This window comes from Ochotona curzoniae, unplaced genomic scaffold (genome assembly GCF_017591425.1).
Source record: "Ochotona curzoniae isolate NIBS_2020 unplaced genomic scaffold, NIBS_Ocur_1.0 scaffold_4701, whole genome shotgun sequence".
Classification (NCBI taxonomy): Eukaryota; Metazoa; Chordata; class Mammalia; order Lagomorpha; family Ochotonidae; genus Ochotona; species Ochotona curzoniae.
The window spans coordinates 12,968,032-12,986,503 of NW_024467122.1; the positions used below are offsets into that span (position 1 = coordinate 12,968,032).

Consider the following 18,472-nt stretch of genomic DNA (forward strand, 5'->3'; position numbering starts at 1 on the left):
TTCCTGCTTCCTCCTTCTGTGCTGAAAAACGCAGTCCGGTCGGACCTCATTGGAGCATTGGTATGGCTTTTAAATTGAACTTGATATGTCCAGGTTTGCGAATGTATTCTGCACCTAATAAAGTTTGCCTTACTTTTATTTTAACCTCAATTTTGACTCCTGGAGCACAATTCTGATAAGTGAGATTGGGTCCGAAGATGCGTAATGTGAGTGTGGAGTATGAATTAGCCCTAGAACAGAGACGGAAGGACTTCCAGCCACTTAGTGATTGAATATGGGTGAGCCACCTCACAAGCTGATATGGACAAAGATACTTCAAAAAGTTTGTGGGAAAAAAATAACAGAATTAGAATATAGGTTTATGTTGATGCAAAAAATATGAAATACAAACACATGCCTCTCCATGAGTTTTTTTTAAAGATTCCTCCTAATTGCCCTAAAACACTTCCCAATACCCCTAAATTTATCCTGGGCTATTATAAGATATTAGTACATCCCAGAGAGAGAAGGAAAAAGTCTACTTCAAGACAAATTATCCTGTCTATATAAAAAGTTACAGACTTGGACCACGCTATTTTAGGAGTAGGTGACTAGAATCAGGATATTATGCCACAGGGAAAAAAGGGGCTGAACGAGACAGATTAGTGGATAGGTGCACTCAGCTGGAGTTGAGATGTAATGTGTTGGGCCGAGTACATGCAAGAGATGTTATTAGCAGGCACAGTCAGTTAGCACTTGGTATCTAACGGGGCTAATGACAAAAATAGAATATGAAATCGATTCCATTTCCCCTAACATTCTCTGCAAGAGCGGATACATCCTTCATCAAGGCACCAGCAAATGTATTTTTTGGAGACTTGCATTAGCATCCTTAGAAATCTTCCGTCCTTAGAAATTCTGGAGACTGTTGATGACAGTGGGAGTACAATCACTCAGCCAAGTTATTTTTTCAGTGGCAATAATAGGGCCCCAAGATAATAAAGGCCAGGGAAGTCATAGTCAGGGTGGTCACAGTTACCATGGAAAACTTCAGAAATCTGTGCCAAAAAGCAAATCATTAAGTTCATAGTAAAGGGTTATACAGACAACTTGACATCTGCAACTGGAAAGAATCTGCATCGGGCGTGAAATGGCTTACCTCGAGTTATCACAAGAGGGATTAAACACCTAAGCCACTTCCCAGGCCCAAGGAGGTTCTGAGCTTTGTTGGGTCTTGACTGAAAGAAGGCCAAGTGCCCCTGACAATAAAAACATTTCTGCAATACACAGCCATGAATGCATTTAGTACGCCTCCCATCAACCTTTCCCAGAGGGACATAAAGTCATTCATCAGGCAACTTTGGCATCAGTTTTAAAAAAGAAGATAGTCCAGGTGAGGTGAACACTAGATGAAGGTTTTGAATATTCCTTGATCCTCAGAGACTCAAAATATCCCCTCCTCCATGAGACACAGCAGGGGCTTGTGGGGGTCAAATGAAGAGATATATTCTCACAGCTGATCTGCTGGAAGAGTAAACCCATCCTCTGCTTATTTCCCCTACTTCAAGATGAGCTCTGAGCTATCTAAAACTACCCGACCTTTGTTCCCTGGTAAGTCAGGAAGTTGTCCACTCTCAGCTCGATAGAGCAACAGAAGAGATGCAACATCCTGACAGGGATTTCAGAGAGTAGTTCCAATGAATCATTCAACACTCCATGCAAAATGACAAACTACACTTTATACTAATTACCAACAAAAGAGCAAACTACAATGTGTGGTGGTCCCTTTCTCATTTACTGGTGACATCTAGCACATTGGACCACTTGTCCTGGCCCACGACCAGGCTTTCTTGAAAGATCACAAGATTTGAAGAAATCATGTTGAGCAAATGCTCCTGAGCAGAATCACGTCCCTGGCTAAGCCTCCCAGGAGTCCAGTATAGTTGAAAGCATCCAGAGTGTGTGTGGCAGGCACAGACACTGCAAGGAGGTTTTCCTGACCCTCAGCAAAACAATCACAGAGCAGTTCTCGGAATGCTGGTGAAGTCCTCCTGGTTCTGGCTGTGGATCTCCTTTAAAATATGCTTGGGGGTTGGTAATAGGATACAGCAAGGAAAGGCAGCATCTACAACACTAGCAGCATTTATGAGAGTGCCAGACTGAGCCCATAAGCTCTGCTTCTAATCCACCCTCCCGCTAACATACCTAGAAAGATACCCAATGATAGCCAATGTACTTGTACCCTGCCACCCATGTGGGAAACACAAATTGGAATTCCTGGCCTCTGACTTCAGCCTAGCCTGGGTCTGGTTGCAGTCATTTAGAGAGAGAAAGAATCAGGAGATGAAGTATCTCCCTTTCTGCTTCTCTGCCACTCTACTGAGAGAGAGAAGGAAGGAAAGAAGAAAGAAGGAAGGAAGGAAGGAGGAAAGGAAGGAAGAAGAAGGGAAGGGAAGGGAAGGAGATCTTAAAAAAAATAATAATAGCTGCTCACAGCTGGTACATGGCCCTGGAACAGAGGAAGGATCTGACTGGGAAGTGGAGTAGTGGCCAAACCCCTGGATGGATAAAGCCAGAATGTTGTCTTATCCACAGAGTTGTCACAGGCGCATAGATATTCTGAAGTTGTTGCATCTGGGACGCTGAGTCTGCACAGGTCTGGGAAGTACTCAGGTGCTCCCATGGTAGTTTTGCCACCTCTCAGTGGCACTAAAAGGCTGTATGTATATTCACAGCAAAATTCCCTTTCAGCTACTGATTTGAGCTCATCTGCCTTCAGCCAGAGAAAGTCTGAGTCAAGGCCCCACTGAGGGTTAGTGTAAAACTAGTCACCCTCATGGGATTATTTTCCTCAGCCACATTCAGGTGCTTGGGTTCAGGAGCAGAAAGGAGGAAAGGAGAGAGACTCATGGATTTCACGGGCCAGCTGAGAGAAATATTTTAGATGACAATCGAAGTAAATGACTGCAAGTGTTGGTAGTGTCAGAGAAGCCTGGTTGGAATGACCCACTGAAAGTGCAGCACTGTGGATTCTGCTCAGGGTGTGCTACACAGAAGTAGAGGGAAGATGGAGAAACCAAATAAGTGCAAAGAACGATGAGGCTCAGGGCCAGCAGAATGAAAGGAGTGGGAAAACAGGCAGAGGGAGAAATGATTGAGAAGCTGACCAATTTCAAGGATGAGCAAAAGGCCCAAGGACTCAGAAGAAGTTACAGTTTGGGCGTTCTAGGAAGAAAATGTGGAAGGGAGACAAGACAGATGTGAACAGGAAGCAACAGTTAAGCATAAGGAAGACATGAATGCTACCTCTAGGCATGAACAGAGGACACAACGCCTTGGAGTGAAGGGCTTTAGAGCAGGCGAGGTATAGATGGAGAAGAGACGGACTGGTTGGAATGGCCCTTTTCTGCACAGACAGAAGGCTCTTCCTAACCACAAGGTCAGGTGCACACGGGAATCCACAAGTTACTGCCCAAGACGACATTTAAACCTGAAAACAGGATCACAGGTTGCATTTGCTGTCAATAAATTTAAATGTGGCTTCTGAATCCAGAGGTCACAATTTCATAAAATCTCCAATTTTTCCTGAATTAGAAGCAGGAAAGCATTTACAAACACACATAGAGAGGGTACACCATCACTGATGGTGCCAGTGAGAGAAATGAGATGAGAAAGATCTCCTACTTTTCAGTTCTTTGTGCCCTGAGCATCTTAAGCTTCCTGATGTCAGATTCTTTGCACAACGATCAGTCTGATCTGAGGACCCAGCCATCCTTTTTTATCTCAAAATATGAACAAGTAGATGATGGAAACTTGAGCAGAAGTTCCTCCTACCGAGTACAACCTTGATGAGGCAGAGCACACAGGATGCTGGCTGAAGCACCAGGCTTCTTTTGGCACTTTGTTCTCATTATCCTGACCTCACATGGATGCTCACAAAAGAACTGCATTTAATAAACACCGATGGAGCTTCCTGACTCCCCAAACAGAGAAGTGCTGAATGGATTGGCCACAGTTCTGCGTTATTGATGGAAATAGCACGCTTCAGTTCCTAAGTGGAAAATTATTACTATAGGCTGCTAAACACCATTTAAACCATGCTGGTGATCTTCTACAAGCCAAATCTTTGGACCTCTAATTAATAACTTTGAAACTGCAGTGAAAAATCTAAATGGGTAAAATGCAATTTTATATAATGTAAACTACAGAAAGATTACAAAAGTAATAAATCCAAAAGCTTTAGTCAAGGAACAGTTTGTTTTTAATACACAAAATATTTCCTTAAAAATGGCATACTGTCTCCTAGAAAGAGTGTATATTTGCTTGGGGGGTGTGTTACAAGTTGAATACTAATTATTTTAACAGAAAAGAGATCACATGCAGAATAATTGGATATGTGTTAGCCTCAGGAAAAGGGACAATTAAGGAGCACAAGCTATTTGGAATAGAATTGTGTCTTTTCTTACATAGTAAAACAAGGTGGGCTTTTGATCACACTTTCCTGTAAGGGACTCTTTGGAAAGTTATCTTTCATTTCCAAGGTTTTCTTCTTGGGAAGAAGTCTCTCCCACAGGAAGCCATGCTTTACCAGCATTCAACTGGATAAGCAGGAAGCCCAGGGTCTCCTCCAGGGTGTTCCCAATGTGCAGAATCCCCATGATAAGCACCATTATTTTCTCCAAAGAGAGGTCTTGGAGAGGTCCGTTGACCAGTATTGGTGATGGATCAAACTTCCCTTGGTCTTCAGATGATGGCTGTCTATTAATTCCATCCCACCACAACATGAGCCACAAGGAGATAGCACATCCCGACGATGCAGGACACCATCATCATTGGGAAACCCAACCTGAAATGCAAAGACAAATGGGTTAGGGCCCCTGGCATTGGGGAACACCATGAGAAACAGATTTACTGCTATTATATCCCATTATTGCAAATGAATATGACCTGAGGATCCTTGTACATCCGTACAAAATTTATTACCTTTTGTGTCTAGAAATCAAAAAAAATCCAGTTTAGATCACATTGTACAGATGCATGTCTCTATTAAATAACCAACCGTTATGTGTAATTTTTGGAGATCTGCTTCAACCTTTTTTTCACAGTTTTAATTAATAGGAGTATGTTCATCTGTTATGTCAAAGCATTTGAAACCCCTGACTCTACCCTCCTACCATGTCATCCCCAGCTAGCCTTCTCAAGATTTCCCAGAGATGTCATGTCACCAAGAGGTTTCTAAAGTTCCTCACCCTTAAAGTCTGGGGGAGCTTGAAAGCTAGGTTTGGAAAATGAGGCCAAGGAAGGGAAGAGGGAGAGTACAGTTTTCCTCCATCTTAAAGGAGGCATGAGTTGTGTAGATATACACAAATACAGAAACAGCTGTGGGGAGGCAATTGACATGGTGGCTAGAATGTCATTTGGAATGCTCACATTCTGTATTACAGTATCTAGGTTCAAGTCCTACCCTCTAAATCTGGCTTCCTGCTACCACAAGCTCTGAGAGATAGCAGACGGTGGTTCAAGCAACTGGGAGCCTGCCACCCTGATGGGCAACCTAGACAGAGTTCTGTGCTCCTAGCTTAGGCCTGGCTCAGCTGTTACTGGCATTTTCAGAGTGAGCCAGTAGATAGAAGATCTTTCTCCATCTCTCTTTCTATCTACTTTTCTCTCTCTAACTCTCTCTCTCTCTCGTTGTGTTTATATCTATTTCTATCTCTTCCTTTCAAACAAAATGAAAATACAATAAATCACACTTGTAAGATGAGTTTCCCTCACTGTGTGCCTTTCCCAACATGAATTCTTCTTTGTTTTAGACTAATTTATTTTCTATTTGAAACAGATTTACAGGGAGAAGAGGCAGAGAGAGAGAGATCTCCCATCCCCAAATGTCAGCTATGCCAAAAACTGAGCTGATTCAAAGCTAGAAGCCAGGAACTTCCACTTGGACAGAGGGAGCTCAAGGAGCTAGCTCATCCTCTGCTGCCTCCCCAGGCCATAAATAGGGAGATGATTGAAAGAGGAACAGCCAGGACACAAACTGGCACCCATTCGGGATGTTGGCACTGCAAGCAGAGGGTTAGCTTGCTATGCCAAGGGGCCAACTCCCCAGTACAAATTCCTACCATGACTTGCATATACCAGTATATTCCCCCTTTGGATTGTAGAATGCATATTCCATTTCATTCACTTGGTATTGCTTTATAACTAAACAAAGTCCCTGAAAAGATTACAGTTTTGACTCCAAATGGCTTAAAAACCCATCAGCAAGAGCCTATTGGGTGATAATTATATTGTGGATATTGGAAGAAACTACTCAGAAACAGCCATAACAAGGTGTTCTCTACAAAACTACGATCAGATACCGAACTGCATCTATGAATAAAACAGCTCCATAAACTCTAGAGCAAGCATTTCAAGATGATAATATAGAATTTTATGATTTCTCACTTGAACACATATTTGTACATGAAAAGGTGAAAAGAATCCACAATAAATTTCAGGAAAATCATTTAAATTTCTTAGGATTATCAACATCATTTCTGAAAATATTTGCCCAATGTCAGCCCTGATCATTACATTCCAGGAAAAAGCAAAACCAGGGGAGTATCTGGTCAACCGGAGGTGTCAGACAGCATTGCAAGCCTTCATAGAGAGTCAAAGCCTCCTTCCATTGTGCTATACCTCATCCACTGAGTCTCACCTCACTGAGACACACTCCGTGGACTAAGTCGATATCAGGGGAAATGCTAAACAGCTCAACACAGTGTTTCCCAGGCAAACCTCTTGGAGTGTCCAAGTCTAGAAGCAGCTTATGGATGCCACCGGTGTCTCAGGGATGACACCAATCCCAGGAAGGAGCATGTCCAGGTATTCAGATGCCATCTGAATCACTCTATCATGTCACTGACAATAGGTGGACACTGGAAAGGCCTCCGCACACATGACTCCAACAACTGGACATACCACCTTCTGAGACTGACATGTGCACTTTTACTTTGCAAATAGGATTTGAAGAAGGAAGCATACTTGCCTAGACCTCTTGACTAGTTTGCTGTGGTATAATAACCCAAACCCCATCAGTTCCATGCTACACTGCTAAATTAGTAATTCTTACATACTTGTTTGTGGATATGGGTATTGACACACTATCGATGTGGTGGGCAATTGATGCAGCAGTTAAGTCATTGCATAGAGATGTGCATCTCATATGACTGCGTTTCAAGTTCCAGCATGTCTGGAATGTGAAGCCAGTTTCTTGCTAATTCATATTCTTAGAGGCAGAAAATGACAGTTGAAGTGCTTGGGTCCCTGACATCCATGCGAGAAACCCAGATCGAGCTCCTAGCTCCTGGCTTCAGTGTGCTCCAGGAGTGAATCGGTAATGTATTAAGGGCCATATAGACAGAGACCCGCATGCTATGCATCATTTTCCTAACACAGCAAGCCAGATCATTTAATCCCCATTACACAAATTAGAAAACTGAAGCTGGAAGATGTTAAGACCCTTTACAAAGACCACAGCCTGCATGAGGTAAATGGTACATTTTTTGGCTCCCAACCCCGTATGCAATCCCCCAATAGAATATCAGAATCATTGTTCAAGCCAGGCTAAGGCCAACACTGCCTGGGATCTCCTCACTGAAGAGCCTCACAAGATGCAAACTCCAAGTTAGTGAGAGGAAAGAGAGACAGGAAAACAGCATTAGGACGCTTATTAAAGGCCAGCTCTAGTCATTTTTGATCCTGCCTTCACCATCTTCTAGATAATCCAACCAAATAACCACATGCTCCAAGATATTCACACATACTATACATAAGATGGCTGAAAGAGATCTTCACACCTAAGGATATACAAAGTAAGTTTCCATGAAAGAAAAACAGGAAGCTTCCGGTCCAAAGTATATTCATCTACACAGATTGTGCCCTTTTGGTAGATGAGCCAGCAAACGATAGTCCTTAGGGCAAATCCAACTTGCTGGTGGCTTATGTAGCCAAAGTTCTATTAGACCAAAGACATTTCCTTTCATTTATTTACGGCCTACAGTAGCTAGCACAGCAAAGCCTCTGACCCTGTACAGACGATGCTCTCTGCTCCTTAAGCATCACATCCTAGGGGAAGCAGAAGGAACATGCCTTTTCACTGGTAAAACATGAGCCTCATCCTGCCAACAGAAACACGGTGAGAGCCACGACCAGGATACTTCAAATGGGTTTTTAAAAATTCATGCACAGCTTTTCATTTTGCAAATTTTTTCATTAAATTTTTGAAGTCGGCTCCTAGGTACAGATTTCAAAAATGTTTTGAGCCAAAATGAGCTCATCTTTATTTACAATTTTCCATGACCATCTGAAATACACTAATATGTAATCTTAAATATTTTGGTACAATATTTTTAAAAATATAATCAGAAACAGGCAAAAGAAGTTTAATAACATATTTTAACGCAAAATACTCAAGATCATATTTGCCACATTAAAAACATAAAATTTCAAGGGAATGTTTCATGTATTTTAAATACCAGGTCTTTTTAAGTCAGGGTGGTTTTCTATTTACAATGCACCTCAGTTGGAACTTGCCACATTTCAAGGCTCAGTAGCCATGGGGGCTGGTAGCCACCATATTGGGCAGCAGTACAGCTCGGGGAGGGAACGCTTTGCAGCCACAGAAGCATTTGTAAAGGCAGGTTGGTGGCTGTGAGTTGTTGCATGGGGAGCTGGCCCTGGATGCTGCCTCAAGGTGGATGTCCCAGTTAACAAAGCATCTGAAGAGAACTTAACAGACCAGAGCAGGCAGCAGTAGTTCAGTGGCCCTGATCCACAGGCCCCTGGCCTCCATGCAAAGGAGCTCAATGCAATGGCCTTCTTAGTTTGTAGGCATTGGGGGAGGGAGAAATCCTTAATCATTAGTCTGGATCAGGCCAAGTGATCATGTTGTTTATTGGGCTGTGTGAGAGCAGCATCATTGAAAGTGCTGAGAACACCTGAGCCTTTCCGGAGTGAATTTGAGGCCAGCGGCATGCTCTTTCTAGTAGAACTTCAAAGGCTGCCGTGCGCCTCCTTGGGCCAAGTTCCTGCTGCCTTCTCCTCTGAGAGAGAGCCATAGCTTGATTGGCATTTCATTGCTTTCCTCAATTCCCAGCTGGGAACCAGCTCCAAGGAGATTTCCTCAAGGGGAGGAAGTAATGACTTCCTGGTTGCTGCCAGCAGGACTCCAAATACCCAGGACATTGATGCTCCAAGTTCACCATGGATAGCTCCATTTCCCAGAAGATCCATTTGTCTTGCTCCCCAAGCCTCTCAGCCAAGCAACACCTTCACCAAAAGGCTTAGCAAAACGTGTTTGCTCAACACCCAGCATCACACTAGGCTGTGCTTTCCCTTCAGTGTTATTTTCAATCCATTTGGGCTCTAACCTCGCACTGTGATACAAAAGACAAAAACACCTGAATGTCAAGGCACAAGTCGAGATGCAAAATGTCAGATGGAAGCCCAGACAGACCCAGCAGTACATGTATTTAGTTTTAAGTTAAAAATATGCCTGTGCTGGCACGGAGTTCTGTGAGAAACCAAAGCTGGCAGATTTCTGGGAAGTGGGTTGTCCTAGCACCCTGCCTGGACCATTTCCAACAAAGCTTGGCAAATGGGAGACGGAGCTGGTTTTCAATAGGAAAGATTTGCTAATGACGTCTTCATCTTTTTTTCACACTAAAATCATTCTTCCTGTTTGTTTTTCTTCCTCCCTCAAAGGCTTCAGCATACACCAAAGCTACAGCTCTGATTCCAAAAGCCATTTTGCTATTGCTTTTCCGCGAAGTTAACCTGCTTGTGTTTCTGGGTTGTCACAGGTGCACACAGCTCACACAACTTCCTCTTCCTTCCCTTATTTTCAGCCTCGGTACCTCCATTGCCCTACACCCCCCTCCATCTCTTACAACTTCTCTTGGGATCCTCTGGACCTCCCAGGACACGTAATGCTCCCATGCTCAGTCCCCACAAGAAGACTTCCTCGTGTATCTCCTGCTAACAGTTAGCTAGCCCCCTTCTATAGGAAAGGCTAGACAGGCCTCCTGCATCCCCGGGAAGTCTAACCCCATCATTATGCAGCCATAGCAGGAGGAAGGAGTGAGAGTGAGAATGGGGGCAGCGGAAGGACTGAAACAAATCTTAAGGAAGCCCACAGTGAACAGAAAGCAGATGTTTTTTAAAAATTTTTTGATTTTTATTGAAAAGTCAGATATACAGAGAGGAAGAGGGACAGAGAGGAATATTTTCCTTCTGCTGATTCACTCCCCAAGGTGTCACAAAGGCCAGAGCTGAACAGATCCGAAGCCAGGAGTCTGGAGCTTCTTCCAGGTCTCCCATGTGGGTGCAGGGTTCCAAGGCTTTGGGCCATCCTCGACTGCCTTTCCAGGCCACAAGCAAGGAGCTGGTTGGGAAACAGGGCCTTCACTATTAGAACTGGCACCCATATGATATCCTGATGCATGCAAGATGAGAACTTTAGCCACTAAACTACCATTCTGGGCCCCAGAAAGTATATTTTAAACTGCCAAATGGTATCTAGGATCCAGCAGGGAAGACAAAGCAATGGTTACAAAACAATGCTTCTCTGTGAAGAGGCCACGCTTGGGAGGGAAAGGTGCACATGGATGAAATGCTACCATTTGGTTTTTTTCCTTCTGTATACTTTGCAATCTATGGTGGTTTCTTCAATATGTATTCAATCTTATGAACTGTCTCGGTCAAGTTAGCCAGTGAAAGACAGAAACTAGAGACGTCATCTCCCCTGGTCCTTTCCTTTCCAAGAAAATGCCTTCCCTACTCCCCCCACACACTTTTTGACTGTGTCCTCTCAGCTCACTGCCTCAGCAAGGCACACACACCACCTGCTCTCCTGGGCAGCCCAGGGAACACTTGGTATCATGTATGGACACCCCACAACATTCTCTTCAAGGTCCCAGCTCCTTCTTCCAGATTCCTTGCTTTGAAATTTGACTTTCCCTCTTCCAGCTTCTTGAAGAAGTTTGCCCCTTTATCCAAGTTGAATAGTAGCAGCTTTGATCATCTCTACCCAGCAAGCTCTGGGTCCTTACTTCCTTTCTTCCAAAGATGAGTCCTTTACTCTGTATTTGTGTGTTGGAGTTGAACACAGAAATTTTGCATTGCATCTCCCGGGCTGACCTCTAAGAACCACCTCTAACAAGCACATTCTTTTCTCATATCTTTAATGTCTCCCTTTCAACTGGCATCTTCTATGGATCTACACGCATTTATTGGTCTTCCTTTATCACAGAGATTGTCCTCTGTCTGCTTCAATCCCTCTTACATCATCTGTGCCTTCATCATATACACGAGTAGAATAACACGCTGAAGACATGAAGAAAGCTATCTGCTAGCCCCTGATTTCAACAAGTCAACAGTGAAAAAGGGCAGATATAAAAACAAATCTGGAGCCACTGTTAAAAGCGCTTCTTAGAAGCCTGGGCTAAACTTGATTGTGTAGGGGAGCACCAGAAGCCAGCCGCTTTTCAACAAGGCAGTGCTCAGTTGGTGGGCACATTGAGCTGAGCAGAGCCGAGGTGTGCAGCCAGCATGACTGTGAGCTAGCTGTTCCACAGCATGTTGGAGTCTGACTGACAAAAACAGAGTAGGCCTGGAAAGTCTCAAAGGAAATATTCATTTTGGCCACTCCTTTCTGAAATAATGTTAATGATATATTTTTCCAGAAACATCCATTTTTAAATTCTGAAGTAAACTGGCACATGGTAGCTAATGCTCTAATAGAACTTAAATACTCTGTAAACACATGCTCAAAAGGGAACTGACAGCTCCCCAGCCAACAACTTTTCTCTATTTTGTTTCCCCCTTCTGCCTCTGAAACTTTCTTTTCTTTCAAAGTCCTTTTCTGTCTGTCATGTGTAGGGCAGGGCTGCCCCCACTGCCGCCACAACTCAGAGAAATTCTCTCTGTCTTCAATTCCCGCATTCAAAGGGACCCTGGATCTACCGAGTAGACATTAAAATCTATTAAAATTGTTCTTCTCCAATACTTCATCTTCAAGAAACCCCTTTACTTCTCTGTACTTATGCTTTGGTGACTCATTACTCAGATCATTTAAATATTCCTCCCTCCATGTAAGAGAAAATGTGCTATTTCCCTTTCTAAGACTGGCTCATTTCACTCAGCGTAAGGACCTTCAGTCCCATCCATTTTGTTATACATGTCAGTAATTTCATCCTTTCTGTTTTGAGTGATAGTCCATCATTAGTTAATGGAAATCTATGTTAACCCATTCCTTGGGTGCAGTCAATCGACCTGCTGTAATCATGGAAACTCAGGTAACTCACATGCTGATTCCATTTTCATTGGAGATATTACCAGGAGTGGAATAGCTGGGTCATACAGAGCTGTTTTAATTTTCTGAGGAAATCTTCATACTGTTTTCCACAACAGTTGAACCAAAATAACACGGAGATCATAAAAACTGTGTGGATGCTTTATCATTGAGTGATTATTTACAAATATTATCTCATTGAATCATACCACATAAGTGACAATAGATGCTTTGGTTAGGAGTCAGATGGGCTAAGAGGCAGTTAGAGTCTCTGGCCCCTGGTGCAGTTACTTTGTGTATGCATATAATATCTATATTTGAAATGAATGTGGCAGAATTTTTTTAATTAAGCAAAATAATAATAAAAAAAATACTAACAGCAACAAAAACCCTGCTTCTCCCCTCTGAAGCTAGATTGCTCTGAGGACTAAGACCCCAGTCTCCACACCGTGCCCAAGCATCATCCCAAGGTGTTGGTCAGCTCAGGCTGCAGGGACAAAGTACTAGGACCTAGGGCAAGAACCTTAGCCACGTTCACTCGCTGGGTCCTAAAGGTCAGAACCCTGGGACCAGGCAGTCAGCAGGGTGGTTTCTTCAAAGGCTTGCAGGCTGTCACTGTTCTGGCATCACAGGGACTTCTCTGTGTGGGTCTCAGTCCCAGGTTGTGCCTTCACATGTTCTCCCCTCCACACGTGTCTGTGATCTAAGATCCTCTTCTTAAAACAACACTAGGCAGTCTGGATATGGGCCCACCCTCACCACCTTGTTTTCACTCATTACTTCCTGAAGGGCCACATTTGGGGCACTAGGGATTGTGTCTTCAACAACACATTTTGAGGGGAACACAGTCTAGTCCACAGAAATGTCCACCTTCACAGCCCGCGTGTCCACCCTTCAACAGAGGCTCCTCCTGGTGACTTGTTGGGCATGTCCCTCCCTCCAGCACTTAAACTGAGCCTCCCCAGTCAGCGTTTGCTGCTTAGCCTCAGCAGGCTGTCAGTGATGAAATCCTAAAATCTCTGCTCCTATAAGTATTTCAGATCTTTTTCCACTTTTAAATAGTCTTCCCAGGTTCTAACTCAAGGGCCCGCAATGCTGCTCAGGTGGAAAGTCATGTTAACTTACCCAAGGGGGTGTTTTACGTAGTCTCTCTCCTTCCTTTCTCCCCCTCCTATGCTGAACTTTCTGTATACCTGCATCTCTCCCTCCTCCTGTCTCTTTCATAATGGCTGTTAAATCACAACACTGATGACTGCCCCCTTATTAAATATCCTTCAGAGGTAATCTAGGGCTCACTTAGGTAGATAGAGCCCCTGTCCCCTCTAATTAGCCATTCCAGTGTTATCTCTCCCTCTGCCCTTACACAACCAAACCCACATTTGCCCCCTGGGTCTGTTGCCTTACCACAGAAGGCTGGAAGCAGGTGTAAGCTGACAGCCTATTTCCTCTGTGACACATGTATGTGGCTTCCACCAGGACCACTGGGAATTCGGCTTCCAGGAGTCCCTGAATTGACCACTGAGCATGTCTGCTTAACCTGTGTCTGAGAGAGAGCTCTTTCCCCAGCACCCTCGCCCTGACTACGGTCAGGGTGTGCCGAGCATACATCCAGATCAAGACTACACTTCACATTCACTTACTTTTAACAGAACAACTTAATGCCACAAAACTCATATGTATCCTGTCTGTTTAATCCATTAACACACCCCATGCCTCAAAAGCCGCTCTATTTTTCAAATCAACATTGGAACAGCTCTCTGAAGAACTCTTTTACCAGGGTTCAAGCAGCAGCAGCAGGGGCAGACCCACATGTATATGAAACAAGTTGGTTGGAGTGGGAATCGTTTAAAAAAATGTAGAGAAAACATAGGGACCCATCCCAAGTGTAGAACTTTTTCTCAACCTAACTGGGAAATCAGCCTGAACTAGAAAGCAAGTGAGACAATAAAACAGACATAAAGAGTTTTATTAATTAGTTTGTTGAAAAGCAGGCTGTAATGCCAAGGTCATGCAGAAGGCTAGGGAGCTAGACTCTGTGACCACACTCAAAAGCAGGCTAAAAGGCAGACAGCTCTCCCATCCCAAAATGCCCGTGATAGAATTTGTTTCCTGTCCTACAGAAGTCACAACCAAATGGGAGAAATGGAAGAGAAGAAGGTGTTACAAGCTCACTATATAAGAAGTGTACTACTTCAAGGATCTTATACAAACTTTGCAACAGGTATAAAACTCCCAGCTCACTTGCCTTCCATGGCTTTTTTTGCTCTAGAAGATTCTCCTCCCAGATGCTTTCCTGGGAACTTTCCTACTGCCCTTTTCAATAAAAGTCATTTGCTAAAAATGGCTTTCACAGTTTGTTCATCTGCCGCATGCTTGGTTGTGGATAGAACCAATCCCAAGATTCAAATCAGCTGTAACATCATCTGTGTGTTGGCCAGGAATCAAACCTCTCTGCCAGCAGCTTTAACAGATGTGGCTAGGAGGAGATGTTACTCAAGAGAGCATTCGTCCCCTTCAGGCCAGCCTTCTGACGCTGCAGAGACAGCCTCCTTCCTGTGTCCCCTGAGGACCCAGCCTGTCTTCTATATGTCCTAGAGGTTCTTGCTTGGCATTGGTCTTGCTACTGTGCACACAGCCACAGCACCTCTCTTCAGAAAGTGGGGTCTCCGTCACTGCACTCAGCTCAGGACTTAAAATAACTCTGGAAAAAGCAAAGGCTCTACATATCATCCTTAAAATACTGGGTATCCAATAACAAGAGCCACGGCCATAGCAGCTCAGGTTTATAAGAATTACTAAGGAGGAGGAGAGCAAGATGCCAAAGGGAGACTTCCCTGATTTCCTGTGTCAATATCTACATTTTCTGACTTAATCAGCATTTTACAGTAGGATGCATTCATGCATTGCTTGTGAACTGGAAATATGCAATTAAAATTAGTTACTTAAATCTACAAGCTAAAGGCAAGAGAAAAAGAAAACAAATAACACCAGATGTTGTAGTTTTGTCACCTGTAATCTCATTATCCCAATACAAATGCTGTGTTTTGCCATAGGCACATTTTTTTTATTCATATGCATACTTGTACTTCAAGGAAATCACATACTGTACACAGTATCATTTTAATATCAGAAACTTGTCAGAAGTAGTCAAACTTCAAAACCTGACCCCAGTGCCCTAGAGAGCCTGTAAACCATACACTGGCCCAGCAGCTCCTTTATTTTGTCTGGTGGCTCAGGGGACAGCACCACACTCATGGTAGATGCTGTATTTGCCTGAGGAGGGTCCACCCTCTGGGAAACCCCTGGGGAGCACAAGATCTACTCCAGCAGCACAAGGATAATGGCAGGGAATGTTGGTGATGCTGCCCAGCCAGAGGACGGCACTGCTTCCTCTTCTGAATTTCCTCCACAGGGAAGAGTGCTACCATCCCAACCGGAAGACATGCCGCAGTCCCTGCCACCATCTCTCTGGGAAGATCGGGAATAATAAGGGCAGGGGAGCTTGTCCTAATAAGTCCACTGTGGATCATGAGCTGCGTGATTTTAGGCACTCTACATTGCCTTTCTGTGTTGAATATTACAGTTCAGGGAGGAAACCTTAATACAAATAATCTGCATTCATTTGATCCTATTTTTACAATTCAGATTTGCTTAAAAAGAAAAAACAAGTATACTACGACTCTAGTGACATTGTAGATACATAATTTTATGAGTTATACCTAAGTGTTTGGCATGAAATCTTTCGCTGAATCCAAAATATGTCTACTGAGCTTTTAAAACTGCAAATGGATTTTCTATCCATTTTTATTGTGCTGCATTCAGTCATGTTCTTGTTAAAAGGTATAAATTTGTCTGGCCTCCAAAGTAACATATGTACACCAGGAGAATGTGACCACTAAAAAAAGATGCTTGGAGATAGGGAGAGGGAGGCAGTAGCGAGTGGCGTGGGTGGATAAGGGATAGAGAGAAGTAAGAAGGACAAGGAAAGGCAGAGAAATTGAGGAAACAGAGAAAACACCTGTGAGGAGAGCCTCTGGTCGTGGGAGGCCACTCAGTCACCTAGGACACATTTGTTTCAACAGCAAGAGACACTTCACAAAAGGAAGGCCCTTGCATATCTGTTTTTAGAACAATAATGTTCACTCATCTAAATTTTACCTAATATAGCTTCCCTTCCCCAACCCCCTCTTCAAAAAAAAAAGGAAAAAGAAATGACATTATCACCTCAGAAGTCATAGTATAGCAGAAGGAAAGAAAATCTGCTGGAGATCTGCCAGCGCTCATCAAGACACCCTTCCCCACTGCAGCAAAGCAAACTATATAGATCAGGAAGGTTCCAGGAGCACCTGCTCTGGCCTGCAAAGAACCAGTGACAGAACAAAGAAAGGGAGACTAAAGAGTGTCCACATTGTTAGGAAGTTACAAATTAGGCCCCATGCAGAAGAAGAAAGGAGAAATGATGGAATTTCACTTACATGTCATTATATGCAAAGAAGCATATATAAAAGACTCCATGGGCCTTTTAAATTTCTTTAAGGTTTATTTATTTTTATTGGAAAATCAGATATACAGAGGAGAGAAAGATCTGCCATCTGCTGGTTCACTCCTCAAGCAGCTGCAAAAGCTCGAGCTAAGCAGATCCAAACCTGAAACCTGGAGCTTCTTCCAAGTCTCGCACATGCATGCAGGGTCCCAAGGTTTGGGGCCATGCTCAACTTGGTGCTTTCCCAGGTCACAAGCAGGAAACTGAATGGGAAGTAGGGGAGCTGGGATACAAACCAGTGCCAATATAGGATTCTGGCACATGCAAGGCAAGGACTTTAGCCACAACACTATCATGCTGGGTTGTTTTTTATTTAATTTTTACAACCAGATATTGTTAGAAAACACTGTCCCTATACAAAGCAGAAGACCAAGGTGCAAATAAATCATTTGGAGAATTCAGATAGGTATTCAGCAGAATCATTAGGGAGTAAAGTTCCACGGGTTTTCATATTTTTGTGGTCAAATTGCCTGATCGGTTCCAATTCACCTAAATTCATTAAACTCTATTTTGCAGTCTAGCCTGGAGAATGTTCTGAGCGAACTTGGGAAGAACACAGGTTCTGTATGCGTCTGCCTGATCCATTTGGTCTGTGTCTTGTTCAAGTCTGCTCTTGCCTTGCTGATTTTCTGCTTGCACAGTCCATCCATCACTGAAAGTGGGATATTAACACATACGATTGCTTCCCAGGTCTCCTTTCAGTTCTCTTAATGCTTGTGGTAGATATTTATTTGTGTGTATTTATACTTTTAATTGTTACATCTTCCTGCTGGGTTGGATTTTGATCATTATATAATGGTCTTCCTTGTTGCTTGTGAAAATCTCTGACTATAAATCCATTTGGTCTGAGTGTTGCCACATCTATTTTCATTCGATTACCATTTCGTTGGATTATCTTTGTCTATCCCTGTACTTCAGCCAATCCATGTCCTTAAGTTTAAAATGGGTCACTTGGGCCCGGGCGCGGTGGCGCAAGTGGTTAAAGGTCCTCGCCTTGCACGCCCGGGATCCCATGTGGGCGCCGGAAAGCTTTGGGACCCTGTACCCGCGCGGGAGACCCGGAAGAGGCTCCTGGTTTCGGATCGGCATAGTATCGGCCCGTTGTGCTCACTTGGGAAGTGAATCATCGGACGGAAGATCTTCCTCTCTGTCTCTCCTCTCTGTACATCCGCCTTTCCAATAAAAAAATAATAAAAACATAATAAAAATAAATCTTTAAAATGGGTCACTTGTAGATAGCATCCAGTCACTTTCTGTTTCTCATCTTGAAAATTTAATTCATTTACATTTAAAGTGATTGCTGAAAGGTAAGAGTTTATTATTTTTCTGTTTTCTGTTTTAGCTTATAGCTGTTTTCCTCCCTTCCTGTCTTCATTTATGTTTCATTGTGTTAGTTCTCTTTTTTGTACTAATATGCTTTGAACAAGTTGTAGAGATCTACAATACGTTATGCCTGCAGTTAACAATACTGTGTTGCACACTTACAAATCTATTAAGAGATATCAAGTATTTATACTGTAATAAACAAGTGTAATACATGGGAAAACAAGAATGTGTTCATGTAGAATTAAACCAAGGCTGAAAGAAATCCTCTTTATGAGACTTAAAAATGTATT

The 18,472-nt window shown here is 43.3% G+C and overlaps 1 protein-coding gene across 1 annotated transcript in view; it reads right to left on the bottom strand.

Moving 5' to 3' along the window:
• Positions 1-4,740: 4,740 nt before the first annotated feature.
• The window catches only part of OCA2 (OCA2 melanosomal transmembrane protein), a 198,186-nt gene continuing 184,454 nt past the window's right edge, over positions 4,741-18,472 (bottom strand). Inside the window, exon 23 of the mRNA XM_040969948.1 lies at positions 4,741-4,825. Coding sequence (XP_040825882.1) covers positions 4,741-4,825 — 85 coding nt within the window. The remainder of the gene's footprint in view (positions 4,826-18,472) is intronic.